The 14,383-nt window shown below is 44.0% G+C and overlaps 1 protein-coding gene across 4 annotated transcripts in view; it reads right to left on the bottom strand.

Annotated features, from left to right (window-relative positions):
• The window catches only part of LOC139546245 (syntaxin-binding protein 5-like), a 232,336-nt gene extending 230,391 nt beyond the window's left edge, over positions 1–1,945 (bottom strand). For 2 of the 4 annotated variants that reach the window (XM_071354387.1, XM_071354388.1), the window contains exon 1: positions 994–1,944. In XM_071354387.1, coding sequence (XP_071210488.1) covers positions 994–1,149 — 156 coding nt within the window. In that variant the 5' untranslated portion in view covers positions 1,150–1,944. Of the gene's footprint in view, positions 1–993 lie in introns of all 4 variants that reach the window. The other 2 variants (XM_071354386.1, XM_071354389.1) reach the window with 2 other exon arrangements.
• Between the last annotated feature and the right edge of the window lie 12,438 nt (positions 1,946–14,383).

The following is a 14,383-nucleotide window of genomic DNA, read 5'->3' as shown; positions in this document are numbered from 1 at the left end:
ATCTAGGAGTGGAGGTCTAGATATACTGTAGACAGCGTGTCTTGAAGTGGAGGTCTAGATATACTGCAGACAGCGTGTCTAGGAGTGGAGGTTTAGATATACTGCAGGCAGCGTGTCTAGGAGTGGAGGTTTAGATATACCGCAGGCAGAGTGTCTAGGAGTGGAGGGCTAGATATACTGTAGACAGCGTGTCTAGGAGTGGAGGGCTAGATATACTGTAGACAGCGTGTCTAGGAGTGGAGGGCTAGACGCAGGCAGAGTGTCTAGGAGTGGAGGGCTAGATATACTGTAGACAGCGTGTCTCGGAGTGGAGGGCTAGATATACTGTAGACAGCGTATATAGGAGTGGAGGGCTAGATATACTGCAGGCAGATTGTCTAGGAGTGGAGGGCTAGATATACTGCAGGCAGAGTGTCTAGGAGTGGAGGGCTAGACGCAGGCAGAGTGTCTAGGAGTGGAGGGCTAGATATACTGTAGACAGAGTGTCTAGGAGTGGAGGGCTAGATATACTGCAGGCAGAGTGTCTAGGAGTGGAGGGCTAGACGCAGGCAGAGTGACTAAGATGAGAAACTCAGACGCAGTCAGGGTGTCTAAGATGAGAAGCTCAGATGCTGGTAACTGGTTTAAGATGAGAACCTTTGACTGAGTAGCGTCCAGAAGACCTGACAACATGCAGTCTGCTAGGTTCTGCTGGCTACTCGATTACACACAACAAACATATAACCTACTCCATCCCCAAAAAGCAATGCATGAGTAGGCCTGTGTTAACATTTCACCACCACTATTGGTCTACCGATACGGTAACCACTAGTCAGCATGCATTCATCTGGCCCTTGTAACAATGCTGATGGGAAGGATAGGCTTTTAGCTTTGATGGTTTTACACACCATCATCGGTCCCTTTAAGAAATATGACAGGGGAAAACTAGGCGCACACACACACACACACACACACTCACACACACACACACACACACACACACACACTACTCACCTTGCATATGTGAAAGTTCTCCGAGACTAGCGTCTCCTGGACATGGATATCCTGGGGAGTGGGCGGGGTACCAGCTGCACTGCTACATGACGGGGACGCAACAGCCCCCTGAGAGGAGGAAGACAGGCCATCCAGTACCTTCCGAAACTTCTTCATCTTCCTTTAGTTTACTGAGAAATAAGAACGTCTATATCAAAATATTCTAGCAACCTAATCAAGAGTTGTCTTCTTTTCAAAGGCTAAGATGAGGCGAGTATGTTTGGTGGTTTTGATGGTTGGCAGGCGTCGCTTCCTGTAGCCTCTCTCTCTCTCTCTCTCTCGCCTTCGCTCTCCTTTTTAAGTGCAATTCAAAAAGTCCTGGAGGGACCTCATCGTGCTCTTAGGCTTCCGTCCACAAAATTGTTTATCTTGGTTTGATGGGGATACTTATTGGTAAAAGAGACTAGCCAATTGCTAATGGAGGTCTATTGCGCCCCAGAGCATGCCACAGTAAGGATTTCACCTAAGAAACGTCATGTTACTTTAGCCTGCTAAAACCGCATTACAGTAAAGCATGACGGCAAAAGACAAACTACAAAATTAAAATTAATTAACTGCAGCAATTATGAGCGACTAACTATATAGATAACCAGCTAAATGATCAAACAGTTACCAATACACTACCTAAACAATGCTTCAAACTAAAACCGCACTGTTTTGGCAGAATGGAGAGTGAGGCAGATCTACGCAGAGAGACAATGCAGCTCGCTTCCACTCTCTTGGCATCAAAACTAGAAAATAAAGTAAACCATCGCACGAACCAAGAAGAGGAACAGGTAAACGAAAGTGGAATCAGGTGAAATGAAGTAGTCAAGACGATTTGTCGCTGTTGTTGACAGCCCTCTCCTCCCAGCCTTGATTCCCTGCAGTCTAGCCCTGTCCGTGGTACTGGAAAACTTTACTCTGGCCCCGCCTCTTGGTTTCCTTCATCTCCCCGCCCTTGCTCGGAAGCGATTGGATTACGGTCCTCAGAATAAAAGCAACGGGGAAATAATAAACTTTGCCTGCTGGTTTGTGGAACCGCCCTATCTTAAAAACGTGTGTTTGTGTGAATAGCCTATTCATATTCATGAGGCTTCCACACATGGGGAAACCAAACTTGACTCTCAGTAAATGTGGATGGGGAAAACACTAAGGTGGCAGCCTAAGGTTGTTGCTTGTTTAGCAATACGATAAGTGCTTTAATTCAGCCTTATGCTGCCGGAACAGGATCCGGATCCTCTCAGTTTTGGACGCATGCCTTCCGGGAACCTATGCCCGTTTGCCCAGATCCGGTAGCATACATCTAATGAAGAATACTTTTCGACTGTTTGCAACGTAAGAATTCCAACAACAGAGATCAGAAGATCAGAGAGAGAGATCTTTACCCCCCCCATAATGTGAAAACGCATTTCTTCAGCCTGAGACTAATATTCTGATAATTGATTCGGGCGCTGCGACCGGAGATTATGTTTGCGTAATTTAGTAGGTTTTGAGACCAATCTGTGCCCGTTTCTGTGGCGAGACGGAGACAAACGTGCGTGTGCCTGTATCTCTCTCCATCTCTCTGCTCTGATAGACATACGCCTGCAACTCTCTTCCCATCTCTCCGGTGTTGCACTGCATCATTTATTTTAAAGTATCGAATATGCACATTAGTTTTATTTTTCCCCTTAGGCCTCTAGAATTGTACTGTTATGGTAAGATATGCGACATTATGTGTGGTTGCATTTCTGACACGTTTTGGCAGTGGCCTGCCTTCCTGAATTCTGGCCTAGTGGGCAAGCAGGACCGCATCTGCAGTTTGATAAGAACAGACAGGCAGTAGCCCACCCACTTAAGACACAAAATACAAAACCAACTGAAATCTGTTTGTGAACATCGAAATTGACATGTTTTCACAACGAAACTCATTTCATTAAACTGTTGAGAGCCCCTCTATCTGCAGGTAGGAAAATTAATAAAGGAGAGAGGAAGGAGGGTATGATGAGATATTCTGTAAAGTAACATGTCAGCATATTACAATTTTTTTTAAATATATAAAATAGGCCATATTATTAATATTCAAAATCAAAAACACTATAATTGTAGCCTATTTCTGTAGGCACAATCAACGAACCATCAACATCGCAAGCTTTTATGGCGTTCTCTCCCTGCATGATGGATAGAACGTTCGGAGCATATACAGTCTATGATTAATCTCCCAGCTAGCACATTTTGTTCCTTGGATGTTGTGGGAACGTATTTTTTTTGTTTCACATTGGTTGTTGGAAAGGAGCCATATTCCAGACCTTTTTAACATTCTGAGAAGTGAAAATGTTGCCTGTTCTGGGAATGTTTTACTCTGGTTTCTTGAAAGTTTTCCTGAGAAGTTTTATTCATGCTCTTAGAAGGTAAGATATAGATTGTTTGGAGGTTTAATTCCTTTAAACCTTCACTGCATGTTTCAACATTTTGTTTTACCCAAAGCACAGAGAGGACAAATGGAAATTAATTTCCCTAGTCATTAATCATACAAACACATACATTTTCTTTTGTGATACAGCATCAGTGAGATTTGAACCTATAATCTTATGTACTCTAGCCATGGAATTAGTCCACAGATTTTTTACACGCATAAAGCTGTTCATTTTAGTCTATTCAAACAAATTAAAATCAAAACAAATAAAATAAAATACATTTTTAATGGGTCTGTCACGTTCTGAGCTTAGTTCCTTTGTTATGTCTTTATTTTAGTTTGGTCAGAGCGTGAGTTGGGGTGGGCATTCTATGTTGTTTTTTCTATGTTTTGTTCTACTGTCCTTTTCTATGTGTTTGGCCTAGTATGGTTCTCAATCAGAGGCAGGTGTCAGGCGTTGTCTCTGATTGGGAGCCCTATTTAGGTAGCCTGTTTTTCATTGTGTTTTGTGGGTGAGTATTTTCTGTGTTTGCTGTTTCACCGTACAGGACTGTTCGTTTTGTCGTTTTTATTGTTTTTGTTCAGTGTTCAGTTTCTAATTAAAACATTATGGACACTTACCACGCTGCGCATTGGTCCTCTTCTTCCAACCACGACAAGCATTACAGGGTCACATACACATATTTAGCAGATGTCATTGCGGGTGTAGCTAAATGTCTTTGTTCCTAGCTCCAACTGTGCGGTAGTATCTAACAATTCACAACAATACTGTAACGGTTGCTTTCCTCCTCTTCGTCTGAAGAGGAGGAGTAGGGATCGGACCAAAACGCAGCGGTTGATGAATACATGAAGATTTATTAAACAAGACGAACACTGACACGAAATACACTTGAATAACTTACGAAATAACAAACGACGTAGACCGACCTGAACATAAGAACTTACATAAACACGAAGAACGCACGAACAGGTACAGACTAGTACAAACGATACAGTCCCGTGTGGTGCGACATACACAGACACAGAAACTATCACCCATGTACAAACAGTGTGAACAACCTACCTTAATATGGTTCTCAATCAGAGGAAACGTAAAACACCTGTCCCTGATTGAGAACCATATCAGGCTAATAGACAATGAACCTAAACATAGAAACACATAACATAGAATGCCCACCCCAACTCACGCACTGACCAACTAAACACATACAAAAACAAGGAAAACAGGTCAGGAACGTGACAAATACACACTAATCCAAAAGTAAAATAATTGAATTAAGAAATATATAAATATTAGACCAAGCAATGTCGGAGTGGCATAGACTAGAATACTGTAGAAGAGAATACAGTATGTACAGTTTGGGGTGGCAGATAGCCTAGTGGTTAGAGCGTTGGGTCAGCAACCAAAAGTTGGATTGAATCCCCGAGCTGACAAGGTAAAAATATGTCTTTCTGCCCCCCCTGGCATAGACTAGAATACTGTAGAAGAGAATACAGTATGTACAGTTTGGGGTGGCAGATAGCCTAGTGGTTAGAGCGTTGGGTCAGCAACCAAAAGTTGGATTGAATCCACGAGCTGACAAGGTAAAAATATGTCTTTCTGCCCCTGAACAAGGCACTGTTCCCCGGTATGCCATCATTGTAAATAAGAATTTGTTCTTACCTGATTTGCCTAGTTAAATAAAGGTTCATAAATAAAGTATATACATACATGTGAGATGAGTAAAACAGTACGTAAACATTATTAAAGTGACCAGTGTTCCATTATTAAAGTGACCAGGGATTCCATGTCTATGTACATAGGGCAGCAGCCTCTAAGGTGCAGGGTTGCGTAACCGGGTGGAAGCCGGCTAGTGATGACTATTTAACAGTCTGAAGGCCATGAGATTGAAGCTGTTTTTCAGTATCTGTCCCAGCTTTGATGCACCTGTACTGACCTCGCCTTCTGGAGGATAGCGGGGTAAACAGGCATTTGTTCGGGTGGTTGATATCCTTGAGGATCTTTATGGCCTTCCTGTGACATCAGGTGCTGTAGGTGTCCTGGAGAGCAGGTAGTTTGCCCCCGGGGATGCGTTGGACAGACCGCACCACCCTCTGGAGAGCCCTGCAGTTGCAGACGGTGCAGTTCACCGTACCAGGCGGTGATACAGCCCGACAGGATGCTCTCAATTGTGCATCTGTAAAAGTTTGTGAGGGTTTTAGGGGCCAAGCCAAATTTCTGTAGCCACCTGAGTTTGAAGAGGCGCTGTTGCGCCATCTCACCACACTGTCTGTGTGGGTGGACCATTTCAGATCGTCAGTGATGTGTACGCCGAGGAACTTGAAGCTTTCCACCTTCTCCACTGCGGTCCCATCGATGTGGATAGGGGCGTGCTCCCTCTGCTGTTTCCTGAAGTCCACGATCAGCTGATTTGTTTTGCTGACATTGAGTGAGAGGTTATTTTCCTGGCACCACTCTCACAGGGCCCTCATCTCCTCCCTGTAGGCTGTCTCGTCATTGTTGGTAATCAAGCCTCCTACCAATGTGTCGTCTGCAAACTTGATGATTGAGTTGGAGGCGTGAGTGGCCACGCAGTCATAGGTGAACAGGGAGTACAGGAGGGGACTGAGCACACACCCTTGTGGGGCCCCTGTGTTGAGGATCAGTGAAGTGGATCTGTTGTTTCCTACCTTCACCACCTGGGGCGGTACGTCAGGAAGTCCAGGACCCAGCTGCGCAGGGTGGGGTTGAGACCCAGGGCCCCAAGCTTTATGATGAGCTTGGAGGATACTATGGTGTTTAATGCTGAGCTGTTCTATGGAAAGTTCTCATGTTCTGAGAACAGAATGTATGTTTTAAAATAACATTCTTAGAACATTCTCTGATTATTACTAAAGTTTCATTATTATTTTTGATAAGAGTTATCTTACCCTTCTCAGATAAATTATTTTTTAAATAGAACCATGAGGAAACCTGTGGGAAACTGTGAGCTGAAATTCCCACAGTTATTTAACATTCTCGGAACTATTTGAGAACATTCCCAATGTCAAACCAGTTGGAGAACGTTGCTAAAACAGTAACAACATTTAAATTAAATGTAACCACATTTGAACTTTTAGGAAACATTTATGTCAAAGTAATGAAATAAATTAAAGTAAAGTATTTTTGTCAAGTTCCTTAAATTATCATTATCACCATTATCACCATTATCACCATTATCCTGCACTCTAAGAAACACTTTTTGTCACTTGTTTCCGGATTCATTCCAGTACATCAGAGCCCCCCAGGTCAACCACCTCTCTCGAGCTCAATTTTGTTCAGACACCTCCCGATTTACAAATAAAGCACCGGTTAAAACCTTCCCCAGCTGTTTGCATTTGGCAGCTGTGCAATTAGTCATCACACCGGCTTCTGGAACAAAAGTGACCTGCCTGCTCCTCATTAAAAAGTAATAACTGGGAACAATAAATAATTAAATTCAACACGGAGAAACGTTTGTCTAGTGATGGCGCGTATGCGACGTTCACATCTAGTCATGAAGGTTAACAACGCACATATGAGGCGCCACGGTGAACAGGAACGACCCCACAGAGACGGCGGACTGAATTGAATAAGCGCTTACGTCACCAGGCAGCCTCTCTTCTCTCTCTACCCCGACGGCAACACTCAACCCTTTTAAGAGTCTATTAACGCAAGCAAGAGATATCACTCAAATGTATTGAGTCAATAAGTACTCAACCCCTTTTGTTATGGCAAGCCTACGTAAGTTCAAGAGTAAAAAATGGCTTAATCCTTAAAGTGTCTATTGACGCACCCGTGTGTCAATCTAAGAAACATACATTTTTTAAACCCCATCAAAATCCATCAGTTTAAACTAGAGATATCAGTTTAAACTAGAGATATCAGTTTAAACTAGAGATATCAGTTTTAACTAGAGATATCAGTTTAAACTAGAGATATCAGTTTAAACTAGAGATATCAGTTTAAACTAGAGATATCAGTTTAAACTAGCGATATTAGTTTAAACCAGAGATATCAGTTTAAACTAGAGATATCAGTTTAAACTAGAGATATCAGTTTAAACTAGCGATATCAGTTTAAACCAGAGATATCAGTTTAAACTAGAGATATCAGTTCACAAGTACAGGCCAAATGTAATTATTATCATTTTTTTAAGAATTCCATATGTTAGCTTTGTTTTCTTAACAATCTGCCATTAGCGTTATGGTAGGTATATGATTGAAAATCCCTTAGTCATCCCGGTGGAAATGTTTTCAGGGGGGGATGTTACAGCGACAGGTTGTAGAGTTATTTGTCACAGTTAATCAGTTAGCTATTGGGACTTGAGGATCAGCTCTTCAGAGGATTTCAGTATTATTATTTTACCTTTATTTAACTAGGCAAGTCAGTTAAGAACACATTGTTATTTATTTTGACGGCCTACCAGGGAACAGTGGGTTAAACTGCCTTGTTCAGGGGCAGAATGACAGATTTCTACCGTGACAGATCGGGGATTCAATCCAGATCGGGGATTCAATCGGTTACTGGCCCAACGCTCTAACCACTAGGCTACCTGCCACCCCATTAAAGGCCCGAAGAGAGGCTTTTATCAATACAGACAATGTTTTATATCTTACATATCTACTGAAAAGGGGGAAGGCCTGAAAGATGTTAAAAAAGTATCTGTATCCCCATGGCCTATTTGTCCAAGCAAAGTAACCCCATGTCCGTTAGTACCAGAAAAGTAATGAGAATTGAATCAATCATGGTTTCACAAACTACAGAATATATGACCCTGCAAGGCCTGGCATCTATGTCGAATCCTTTCATACTCTATGCATTTCTCATACAGAGTACTATATAAACAGCTGCTTTAGGAACACATGGAGCTCTTTTATTAAAGCTGTAATTATATGGGGTTTGGTGGTGAACGGCTGCTATGAGTTGGCCATGGCCCATGTGGCTGGAAAGAACACACTAAACAAACACAGCAGTCCATTGTACTAATGTGCACTTCCACACACAAGGACCCAGGGGGGGAGGGTGGGTTGGGGGCATTTCATAGAGGATGTTCCTAGCTGTCTGGTGAACGCTAAACTGCGCTCAAAAGGTCTTACTTCATCATCGTTTAATCTTTGTGTGGAGGAGAAATGAAGATAGAGAGAGAGCGAGAGAGAGTGTGTGTGTGTGTGTGTGTGTGTGTGTGTGTGTGTGTGTGTGTGTGTGTGTGTGTGTGTCCGTCCAAATTAACGTAACACATATACACACACCTGCAGATACACACATAATGCTTGCTTGGGCACATACACCGACATGTTGTCAAACACACACACACACACTGTTATTGAAGGTACACCCACATGTCGTCACACACACTGTTCTGGAAGGTACACCCACAAGTCGTCACACACACACACACACACACACACACACACACACACACACACACACACACACACACACACACACACACACACACACACACACACACACACACACACACACACACACACACACACACACACACACACACAGTTCTGGAAGGTATTTGATAATCGGTCCCTGGACAGTGTTGAATATTCAATGGACGATAGAGATGGAGCATCCGTCCATTAATTCATGACCTCCATGATCGCACAATACCTTGCTTTCACTTGAGGAATTATAAAGCAGGCATATTTAACATTCTCCTCAAGGACACGTGTCACGCGTGTCAGCCACGGGTCATCAAACCAGTCACATCCCGTTTGGCTGAACAGCATTAATATTAAAATGTAATTGTCACTCCTCAGAAAGTGGCCTTCATCTTCCCGTTGGTGAGCCTGTCCTTTCAATTTCGCCACGGAGCAGCAGTCAGGCTGCCGTCCGCAATCAAGGATTTATATAAAGGGCATCGGCGTGATAATTAAGGGGAGACATTTGCAGTCGTGGGTTGTTTTGTGTGGTTAATCTCACCATGCGATGTGCTGATTAGGAGGCTAGGTGGCCATGGGAAACAACAGATTAGATCACATTTAGATTACATTATTGGATTTTAGTAGATCAATTAGATCTGAAGGGGGATTAACTTTTTTTGCTTGGACTTAATGTCACACACACACACACACACATCGTACACAAAGTCAGGCGCACAAAAAAAACGAACGAAACAACAAAAGCAAAAAACAAATATCTACATTGTTACCACAATATCATAATGACTATTGATTAAGAGAGGGTAGTTAATGTACCACAATATCATAATGACTATTGATTAAGAGAGGGTAGTAAATGTACCACAATATCATAATGACTATTGATTAAGAGAGGGTAGTTATTGCCACATCAGTGTTTAAAGGAACCTTTTGTTTCTCCCTCGAGTTACATCGTTGTCTAATGATTCACATTCACTGGTGTAAAAAGTGCTTATACTTTGAGTAAAAGTACAGAAACCTCAATAGAAAGTTACTCAAGTAAAAGTGAAATTCACCCAGTAAACTACTACTTGAGTAAAAGTCTAAAAGTATTTGGTTCTAAATATATGTAAGTATAAAAAGTAAATGCAATTGTTAAAATATTCTTAAGATCAAAACTGCTTACAGCTCCACCAGTCACCTCAGATCAATACTGCTATCAGCTAGCTCCACCATTCACCTCAGATCAATACTGCTATCAGCTAGCTCCACCAGTCACCTGAGATCAATACTGCTATCAGCTAGCTCCACCATTCACCTCAGATCAAAACTCTTATCAGCTAGCTCCACCATTATTATCAATACTGCAATCGGCTAGCTCCACCATTATTATCAATACTGCTATCAGCTAGGTCCACCATTATTATCAATACTGCTATCAGCTAGCTCCACCATTATTATCAATACTGCTATCAGCTAGTTCCACCAGTCACCTCAGATCAATACTCTTGTCAGATAGCTCCACCAGTCACCTCAGATCAATACTGCTATCAGCTAGCTCCACCATTCACCTCAGATCAATACTGCTATCAGCTAGCTCCACCAGTCACCTCTGATCAATACTGCTATCAGCTAGCTCCACCATTATTATCAATACTGCTATCAGCTAGCTCCACCAGTCACCTCAGATCAATACTCTTGTCAGCTAGCTCCACCAGTCACCTCAGATCAATACTGCTATCAGCTAGCTCCACCATTCACCTCAGATCAATACTGCTATCAGCTAGCTCCACCAGTCACCTCAGATCAATACTGCTATCAGCTAGCTCCACCAGTCACCTGAGATCAATACTGCTATCAGCTAGCTCCACCATTCACCTCAGATCAAAACTCTTATCAGCTAGCTCCACCAGTCACCTCTGATCAATACTGCTATCAGCTAGCTCCACCAGTCACCTCAGATCAATACTGCTATCAGCTAGCTCCACCAGTCACCTCTGATCAATACTGCTATCAGCTAGCTCCACCATTATTATCAATACTGCTATCAGCTAGCTCCACCATTATTATCAATACTGCTATCAGCTAGCTCCACCAGTCACCTCAGATCAATACTGCTATCAGCTAGCTCCACCATTCACGTCAGATCAATACCGCTATCAGCTAGCTCCACCATTCACCTCAGATTTTTATTTTTATTTTTTATTTCACCTTTATTTAACCAGGTAGGCTAGTTGAGAACAAGTTCTCATTTGCAACTGCGACCTGGCCAAGATAAAGCATAGCAGTGTGAACAGAAAACACAGAGTTACACATGGAGTAAACAATAAACAAGTCAATAACATGGTAGAAAAAAGGAGAATCTATATACAATGTGTGCAAAAGGCATGAGGTAGGCAATAAATCGAATAATTACAATTTAGCAGATTAACACTGGAGTGATAAATCATCAGATGATCATGTGCAAGAAGAGATACTGGTGTGCAAAAGAGCAGAAAAGTAAATAAATAAAAGCAGTATGGGGGGTGAGGTAGGTAAATTGGGTGGGTAGTTTACAGATGGACTATGTACAGCTGCAGCGATCGGTTAGCTGCTCGGATAGCAGATTTTTAAAGTTGTTGAGGGAGATAAAAGTCTCCAACTTCAGAGATTTTTGCAATTCGTTCCAGTCGCAGGCAGCAGAGAACTGGAAGGAAAGGCGTCCAAATGAGGTTTTAGCTTTAGGGATGATCAGTGAGATACACCTGCTGGAGCGCGTGCTGCGGGTGGGTGTAGCCATCGTGACCAGTGAACTGAGATAAGGCGGCACTTTACCTAGCATAGCCTTGTAGATGACCTGGAGCCAGTGGGTCTGACGATGAACATGTAGCGAGGGCCAGCCGACTAGGGCATACAGGTCGCAGTGGTGGGTCGTATAAGGTGCTTTAGTAACAAAACGAATGGCACTGTGATAAACTGCATCCAGTTTGCTGAGTAGAGTGTTGGAAGCTATTTTGTAGATGACATCGCCGAAGTCGAGGATCGGTAGGATAGTCAGTTTTACTAGGGTAAGTTTGGCGGCGTGAGTGAAGGAGGCTTTGTTGCGGAATAGAAAGCCGATTCTTGATTTGATTTTGGATTGGAGATGTTTGATATGAGTCTGGAAGGAGAGTTTGCAGTCTAGCCAGACACCTAGGTACTTATAGATGTCCACATATTCTAGTTCGGAACCGTCCAGGGTGGTGATGCTAGTCGGGCGTGCGGGTGCAGGCAGCGAACGGTTGAAAAGCATGCATTTGGTTTTACTAGCGTTTAAGAGCAGTTGGAGGCCACGGAAGGAGTGTTGTATGGCATTGAAGCTCGTTTGGAGGTTAGATAGCACAGTGTCCAAGGAAGGGCCGGAAGTATATAGAATGGTGTCGTCTGCGTAGAGGTGGATCAGGGAATCGCCCGCAGCAAGAGCAACATCATTGATGTATACAGAGAAAAGAGTCGGCCCGAGAATTGAACCCTGTGGTACCCCCATAGAGACGGCCAGAGTACCGGACAACATGCCCTCCGATTTGACACACTGAACTCTGTCTGCAAAGTAGTTGGTGAACCAGGCAAGGCAGTCATTAGAAAAACCGAGGCTACTGAGTCTGCCGATAAGAATATGGTGATTGACAGAGTCGAAAGCCTTGGCCAGGTCGATGAAGACGGCTGCACAGTAATGTCTTTTATCGATGGCGGTTATGATGTCGTTTAGTACCTTGAGCGTGGCTGAGGTGCACCCGTGACCGGCTCGGAAACCGGATTGCACAGCGGAGAAGGTACGGTGGGATTCGAGATGGTCAGTGATCTGTTTGTTGACTTGGCTTTCGAAGACCTTAGATAGGCAGGGCAGGATGGATATAGGTCTGTAACAGTTTGGGTCCAGGGTGTCTCCCCCTTTGAAGAGGGGGATGACCGCGGCAGCTTTCCAATCCTTGGGGATCTCAGATGATACGAAGGAGAGGTTGAACAGGCTGGTAATAGGGGGTGCGACAATGGCGGCGGACAGTTTCAGAAATAGGGGGTCCAGATTGTCAAGCCCAGCTGATTTGTATGGGTCCAGGTTTTCCAGCTCTTTCAGAACATCTGCTATCTGGATTTGGGTAAGGGGAGAAGCTCGGGAGGCTTGGGCGAGTAGCAGCGGGGGGGGCGGGGCTGTTGGCCAAGGTTGGAGTCGCCAGGAGGAAGGCATGGCCAGCCATTGAGAAATGCTTGTTGAAGTCTTCGATTATCACGGATTTATCGGTGGTGACCGTGTTACCTAGCCTCAGTGCAGTGGACAGCTGGGAGGAGGTGCTCTTGTTCTCCATGGACTTTACAGTATCCCAGAACTTTTTGGAGTTAGAGCTACAGGATGCGAATTTCTGCTTGAAAAAAGCTGGCCTTTGCTTTCCTGACTGACTGCGTGTATTGGTTCCTGACTTCCCTGAACAGTTGCATATCGCGGGGGCTCTTCGATGCTATTGCAGTTCGCCACAGGATGTTTTTGTGCTGGTCGAGGGCAGTCAGGTCTGGAGTGAACCAAGGGCTATATCTGTTCTTGGTTCTGCATTTTTTGAACGGAGCATGCTTGTCTAATATGGTGAGGAAGTAACATTTAAAGAATGACCAGGCATCCTCAACTGACGGGATGAGGTCAATATCCTTCCAGGGTACCCGGGCCAGGTCGATTAGAAAGGCCTGCTCGCAGAAGTGTTTTAGGGAGCGTTTGACAGTGATGAGGGGTGGTCGTTTGACCGCGGACCCGTGGCGGATACAGGCAATGAGGCAGTGATCGCTGAGATCTTGATTGAAGACAGCAGAGGTGTATTTGGAGGGCAGGTTGGTCAGGATAATGTCTATTAGGGTGCCCATGTTTACGGATTTAGGGTTGTACCTGGTGGGTTCCTTGATGATTTGTGTGAGATTGAGGGCATCAAGCTTGGATTGTAGGACTGCCGGGGTGTTAAGCATATCCCAGTTTAGGTCACCTAACAGAACAAACTCTGAAGCAAGATGGGGAGCGATCAATTCACAGATGGTGTCCAGGGCACAGCTGGGAGCTGAGGGGGGTCGGTAGCAGGCGGCAACAGTGAGAGACTTATTTCTGGAGAGATTAATTTTTAAAATTAGAAGTTCGAACTGTTTGGGCATAGACCTGGAAAGTATGACAGAACTTTGCAGGCTATCTCTGCAGTAGATTGCAACTCCTCCCCCTTTGGCAGTTCTATCTTGACGGAAAGTGTTATAGGTGGGTATGGAAATCTCAGAATTTTTGGTGGCCTTCCTAAGCCAGGATTCGGACACGGCAAGGACATCAGGATTGGCAGAGTGTGCTAAAGCGGTGAGTAAGGCAAACTTAGGGAGGAGGCTTCTGATGTTGACATGCATGAGGCCAAGGCTTTTTCGATCGCAGAAGTCAACAAATGAGGGTGACTGGGGACATGCAGGGCCTGGGTTTACCTCCACATCACCCGAGGAACAGAGGAGTAGTAGGATGAGGGTGCGGCTAAAGGCTATCAAAACTGGTCGCCTAGAGCGTTGGGGACAAAGAATAAAAGGAGCAGATTTATGGGCGTGGTAGAATAGATTCTGGGCATAATGTGCCGA

The sequence above is a fragment of the Salvelinus alpinus genome, chromosome 20 (assembly GCF_045679555.1).
Source record: "Salvelinus alpinus chromosome 20, SLU_Salpinus.1, whole genome shotgun sequence".
Lineage (NCBI taxonomy): Eukaryota > Metazoa > Chordata > Actinopteri > Salmoniformes > Salmonidae > Salvelinus > Salvelinus alpinus.
This window is presented reverse-complemented; position numbering and strand designations above follow the sequence as displayed.